The 7,132-nt window shown below is 36.3% G+C and overlaps 1 protein-coding gene across 1 annotated transcript; it reads left to right on the plus strand.

Annotated features, from left to right (window-relative positions):
• Positions 1-1,594: 1,594 nt before the first annotated feature.
• Positions 1,595-7,038, plus strand: DFA_04237 (uncharacterized protein; the record flags this gene model as incomplete). Its single annotated transcript, XM_004359913.1, has 8 exons — positions 1,595-2,530; positions 2,624-2,882; positions 2,908-3,156; positions 3,409-4,331; positions 4,437-4,723; positions 5,007-5,046; positions 5,251-5,296; positions 5,702-7,038. 8 exons carry the CDS (start codon positions 1,595-1,597, stop codon positions 7,036-7,038), a joined length of 4,077 nt encoding a protein of 1,358 aa, XP_004359970.1.
• Positions 7,039-7,132: the final 94 nt, after the last annotated feature.

Genomic DNA, 7,132 nt, shown 5'->3' on the forward strand with positions numbered 1-7,132 from the left:
GTACCCTACCCTACCCCTACCCTAACCCCTAACCCTAACCCTAACCCTAACCCTAACCCTAACCCTAACCCTAACCCCTAACCCTAACCCTAACCCTAACCCTAAACCCTAACCCCTAACCCTAACCCTAACCCTAACCCTAACCCCTAACCCTAACCCTAACCCTAACCCTAACCCTAACCCCTAACCCTAACCCTAACCCTGGTAGCAGCTTATAGAACCCCAATACACTAACACGTTGATGTATATATCAATGTAGTAATTGGGAATCGAACTCCCGACCAGTTAGGATTGAACTATAAAAAGTTGAGTTATTATGAGACAGTCGTAACTATTGATACTTTTATCTAAGATAATTGTACTTTTAAGCATTAATTTGAGTGAAAGTAGTATAAATATGTATATATCTATCGTATACATCAGGAGTTAAGTTTTAATTTGAAGTTAAAAAATACTAATTTTTGTGAGGAGAGTATTTGGTACTAAGAAAAATTTTGATGTTTTTCAATCAAAAATAATCCTTTGGAATTACCTCAAACTCTTCAAAAGTTATTTAATTGGTGTGATATACTCATAAATATACTTATATTTTAGTATGGAGTACAATATAAAAATTTAAACTTGGCCCTGGCCCTGGTAGCAGCTTATAGAACCCTAACCCCTAACCCTAACCCTAACCCTAACCCTAACCCTAACCCCTAACCCTAACCCTAACCCTGGTAGCAGCTTATAGAACCCCAATACACTAACACGTTGATGTATATATCAATGTAGTAATTGGGAATCGAACTCCCGACCAGTTAGGATTGAACTATAAAAAGTTGAGTTATTATGAGACAGTCGTAACTATTGATACTTTTATCTAAGATAATTGTACTTTTAAGCATTAATTTGAGTGAAAGTAGTATAAATATGTATATATCTATCGTATACATCAGGAGTTAAGTTTTAATTTGAAGTTATAAAATACTAATTTTTGTGAGGAGAGAATTTGGTACTTAGAAAAATTTTGGTTTTTTTGATGAAAAATAATCCTTTGGATTTACTTCAAACTCTTTAAAAGTTATTTAATTGGTGTGATATACTCATAAATATACTTATATTTTAGTATGGAGAACACTATAAAATTTAAAATTAACCCTATCCCTGGTAGCAGCTTATAGAACCCTAACACATTGATTACAATCACCCCAATACACTAACACGAGTGATGTACATGAGTGTAGTATCTGGGAATCGAACTCCTGACCTGATAGGAATGAAGTATAAAAAGTTAAGTTACTATGAGACAGTCGTAACTATTGGTACTTTTATATAGGAGAATAGTACTTTTAAGTATTTATTTTAGTCAAAGTAGTATAAATATGTATATATGTCATATAAATGACTCACTGAAAATAAATAATAAAACGATGAATCGCTCTTTGCAAAACCGAGAGTTTTGCTTAGAGAGGATCATTATAGTATTTGTTCATCACCCAAATATCAAATATATTACACTTTTATATTTTTTTATCTTTAAAGATTTTTTTTTACTTTATAATTGATATTTAAAAGAAGATACCTGTATATATATAGAGAGAGAGAGATAGAGATGAATAAAGAAAATAGTTCACCAGTAGAGAACAGATCAGGTGTTGGGAGCGAGCAACAACAGGTTGCAAATGCATCAACCCTGATAGACTATAATCAGATGAGTGACGAGGAGTTAGCGTACCTAATGGAAGAACAGGACCGACTCATTGTTCAAGAGGAAGCGAAAAGAGAGAGGATTACACGTTTAATCGAGAACCAAAGACAATTACTAGTACTGAGAAGTCAGAATGAAGAATTGACAAGAGAATTGGTCAAGATTAAGAAAGCAGAAAAGAGATCATATGGGAGCATAGAAGATGATAGTGATATAGATTCAGAGGCAAGCTCGAACAGAGGCACAACCTATCAGAGATCAAATAGATTGTCAACAAATGCTTCATCCTCCTCATCAATGCCTACGACAAACGTCGTAAACAACAATCAAACAACATCCTCGCCATCAACAACAGTGCTAGGGAATGAGCAGTTATTTGATCTCAGACAAGCACTGGATTGCATCAGAGAGGGAGCAGATCCACATGTGATTGACCAAATTATCACTCAAAAGAAAAGATTATCCAAAGAACAACTTATGATGGTACAAGACCAATCGATTAGATTCATACCCGATGAAATCAAAGATGTGGGTGCATACCTCAGATCGTTGAGAATGACAATGGAGATGTATGGATGGCCAGTGACACACATGTTATTTCTTGCAATGAAGATTACCTCACCAGAGGTGAATCAGGCAATGAAACTAGGAGAAAGACAGTCTCTCTCGTGGGAGGAATTCAGCCAAATGGCCCAGACATTGGCAACTCCCCACAACATCTCAAAGAAAAGGGAAGAGTTTGTTGGCCTACATCAAGCCAAGTCAGAGTCAGTGGCTCAATTCTCAAGTCGGTTCCAAACTCTAGTTGGATTTCAAGATCAACTATCGGATAAAGGAATAGTATTGGAATTTATCGTCAAACTAGTGGACTAACTAAAGAGTCACCCCAAGATTCAAGAGATTTGGAATGATTTGGACAAGAATATAAAAAAGTACGATTTAAAAGAAATCATCGGTCATGCACAAGGGGTCGAATCGATGATCGTACTGGTCAAAAAGAAGAATGGTACTCCTATCAACATTGAAAATGGTGACACCAGTAAAACTAGTACTAGTTCAACACAACAAGAGGATAAAGGAGACAAGCATGGGAAGATGATTAGGGAAGAGAGATTAAAAAAGATTATGGAATTGACAAACAAGAAGAAGTACACAATTATTCAATTACACAAGGAAAGAAAGTGTTATGGTTGTGAAAAGCAATTGAAAGAATGTAGTTCAAGTCCATGTAAATTTCGCAAGGACCTGGAGACCATCTACCCACCCTCGGGTAATGGCTCCGGGTACCGTGCTAGCAAATAATTTAATTGATGATGGAAAAGAACTGCTATACATTGATGTGGAAATGTATAACAGTCGTATGAAAGCCGTCATCGACACTGGATCAACGATATCGTTAATCGATAGTAGATTGGTGTCGAGAGACGCAGTCGCACGGACACCCACAAAAATCGTCACGTTAGGCGGTAAATTGGAGATGAACCATAGCACGTTCGCGAGAGTGCAAATTGGTAGAGAAAAGATTGGGATTAGGTTACTCTTGGTAGAGAACCTAATCGAGTTGATTGGAACAGAAATACTCTTGGGGAACAATGATTTAAAGGAAGTGGTAATCAACAATATAAATAATAGTATACAATTTAGAAACCAAATCCTCCCCCTCAACAAAATTTCAACGATAAGAGAAACAATCAACATATTAAATAATATAATTAAAGAAAAGAAAGAGGACTTGGAAATTTTGGATTTACCAAGAGCAAATCTGAAAGAATCAGATTATATGAAACTGGACAACAACGTTAGAAGAGAGAGAAAGGAAGTAGATGAAAGTCGTCACCCAGAGGTGGAGCGACTATTGGAAAAGTACAGCATCATTTTCATAAATGATTATGCAGATTTTCCTCCAAAGAGAGAAGTGGAATTTAAAATTAACCTCATTCCAGGAAAGGAGATTGGAAAGATTTACATTCCACAACACTCTCAGAAAGAGATAGATACACTCAACCGATTTGTAGAAAAGATGGTAGAGAAAGGATTGATGGAGAAATCGTTGGCAACACATCCAATGCCGTCGCTGGTAGTCGATAATGGAGATAGAGTCGTTCATGATTACCGTACGTTGAATGCGATTACCGAGACCGACAACCACCCTATCCAATTCATCCCAGTACTCCTGACAAAGATGGCAGGTGCCAAGATATTTTCCAAGTTGGATGCCAAGAAAGGATTCTATCAAATTAGAATTAGAGAGGAAGATAAAGAGAAGACAGCGGTACAGACACCGATGGGTGTGTATCATTACAGAGTGATGCCAATGGGCGTCAGGAATGCACCGGCGACATTTTGTCGCCTGATGGACAAGATCATACAAGAGATCTATGATGAGAACAAGGACGAAGAGATTTTCGTCATATGTTATATTGACGATATTTTGGTATTTTCAAAGAATGAAGAGGACCACAAGAGACATGTCTCTCTCGTTTTAAAGAAAATGGAGGAACATTTGGTTTATTTAAATGGGAGCAAATGCGATTTGTTCAAAGATGAAGTGGCATTTGTAGGCTACAAGATAAATGGAGAAGGCATAACAACAAACGAAGAAAAGACGAAACCGATCGTCGATTTGCCAATGCCAGAGAACGTAAAACAATTACGCCGATTTTTGGGAATGAAATCGTTTTATCAAAGATTCATTCAAGGGTTCACAGAGCTTGTGGAACCAATGCGAGAAGCAATTGCCATCAAGGAGAAGACCAAGGCGGGTGAACTGCAAGATAATGGATGGAAACAAGCGGTACTAAAGTGTAAAGAAATCCTGACCAGTAAACCAGTCATGAAGATATTGGATGGAAACAAAGACTTTGTGATCCATACCGATGCCTCGAACTATGGAGTGGGATCAGTAGTTTCTCAATTGGATGAAGATGGAGAGTACCACCCGGTCATCTTTGAAAGTAGAAAGATGACACCGGCAGAAAGGAACTACTCAACGACTGACCGAGAGTTGCTCGCGGCAATTCATGTATTACAAAAGTACAGACATCACTTTCTCGGGCGAAAGGTAACGATTTACACAGATCCACAGGAAAAATTTCGTCATGTACGATTTGTCCTTATTTAAGGTGAGACATTTTGTCCCCCATAGTCCGTCATACAATTTGTTTTGCAGAAAAAAATGAAAAACTTCATAGCAAAAGTCAACTAATGCTTGCTTTGGATCATGCATTTGCTAAAAAAAAAATTAATATGGGTGGGTGCTCGTTGTCCAACTGACATTCACTTTTTTTCCTCCATACCCTCTACATATAATTTATAGAGATAATTCACAGGCTGATACAGAGAATAGTACATTAAAGGTAAGATCGATATATTACAGCATAGTACAGCATGATATAGTTTATTATAGCAAATATAGTGTATTAGAGATAAAATAGCAACAAATAGATAGTACTTTTGAATTGTGTACATTATGGAGTATTATAGTATTATTACTTATTTAAACAACACAAAAACAATACAACAGCTACTAAATAACAATAATATAAGTATATACAATATAGAGACATAGAAAGCGATACTTAAAAAATAATTGTACAATTATTAAAAGTACGTAGTTGTATTATTATTTTTTTTTATTTTTTTTATTGTTATATCTTATCTATCTATTCAATAGCAACACTTGTTATTGTTAAATAATGAAATAAATTAAAAAGAATTAATATTATTAAACAAACTATAGTCTTTATTCATTCATTATTTGAGGTGACTTTCTGAGCTGAAAAACTTTTAAAAATCTCTAAGTATGAATCGTACATGACGAAATTTTTCCTGTGATCACAACAATTTGACATATTGGGACAGCAAACATCAACTATCGGCAAGAGAAAGGAATTGGTTAGAAATACTGGGAGAATTTGATATCAAGTTTGAATATATCCCTGGAGAGACCAATACAGTGGCAGATGCACTGTCAAGAGATAGAAGACCTGTCGAAGCGTCTAATCTTGGTAGACAAGAAACACATTGCAAAAATACTGGATGAAAGTCATGCTGGTTATATTGGTGGTCATTTGGGTATCACCAAATCGTATATGAAGATACGATCAAATTATTTCTGGATTGGATTACATTCGTCGATCGTCAAGTTCATTGGTTCTTGTGATATTTGTCAACGTTCAAACAAATGCAAAGCGAAGGGTTTTCTGACGTCTCTAGAGATACCTCAAAGAAATTGGATGGACATATCGATGGACTTTATGTCCTTGCCGACGTCCAAGAATGGAATGGACAATTTATTGGTTGTTGTGGATAGACTAAGCAAGATGGTTCACTTAATGGCTTGCACTAAAGAGATTGATGCAGTAGGTACTGCAAAGTTATTATTTAACAATGTCTTTAGACTACACGGACTGCCATCGTCAATCGTGTCGGATAGAGATCCGAGATTCACGAGTGACCTTTGGAGTGAATTAATGACAGCTATTGGAACAAAATTAAAGATGTCAACACCGAATAGACCTCAAGGTGACGGTCAGACGGAAATCTACAACAAGACTATTAGAAAGATAATGGAAAAGTTTCAAGAGACACACAAGGAGAATTGGGATGAGCATCTGACAGCTGTAGAATTTGCTCTCAATTCATTTAAACAATCGTCAACCAAACTTTCACCATTCGAAATCAATTATGGATTTGAACCAACAACACCTTCCAACATATTCAACATTCATGCGATCAAAGATATGGACATCAAACAGATGATAGATTACTTCCAAAAGGTTGCGAGAGACAACATTCTGTCATCACAAGTCGAACAAGCAAGAAACTACAACAAGAATAGAAAGGAGAGTACTTTGAAAGAAGGGGATGAGATCCTGTTGAATCGTAACAAGATCAGCGACGCATTACTCAAACAAGTGGTAGACAGTAAAAAGTTGATTCAGGACAAGATTGGTCCATTCAAAATTGTAAAGAAGATTGGAGAGAATACATTTGAAGTCGATCTACCATCGACGAGCCGCACACATAGGGTATTCAATGCTGACTACATGGAATTGTACATCAAGAATGACAATGACCAATTCCCAGATAGAACCATTCAATTAGATAGACCACAAGCAGTATTGGTTGATGGAGAAGAGGAGTTTGTAGTAGAAAAGATACTTGCCAAGAAACTGGTTGGTAGAAACAAAAAGGTTCAATACTTTGTGTTGTGGAAAGGATACCCAATCGACGAAGGTTCATGGGTAGATCACGAACAAGTAGAAGATTGTGAAGCACTTGATATCTTCGAGCAAGAACAAGCAGCTGTCACGAAACAAGACAAAACAAACAAGGAAAAGAAATAATAACAATTTATATAGAAATAATAATAATAATAATATACAATCAGAATAATAACTATAAACAAACACAAAGAAAATGGGACATCCAGAGAAAAGA

Source organism: Cavenderia fasciculata, assembly GCF_000203815.1.
Source record: "Cavenderia fasciculata unplaced genomic scaffold Scf_Dfasci-G-o-33e01.r1-3, whole genome shotgun sequence".
Taxonomy (NCBI): domain Eukaryota; phylum Evosea; class Eumycetozoa; order Acytosteliales; family Cavenderiaceae; genus Cavenderia; species Cavenderia fasciculata.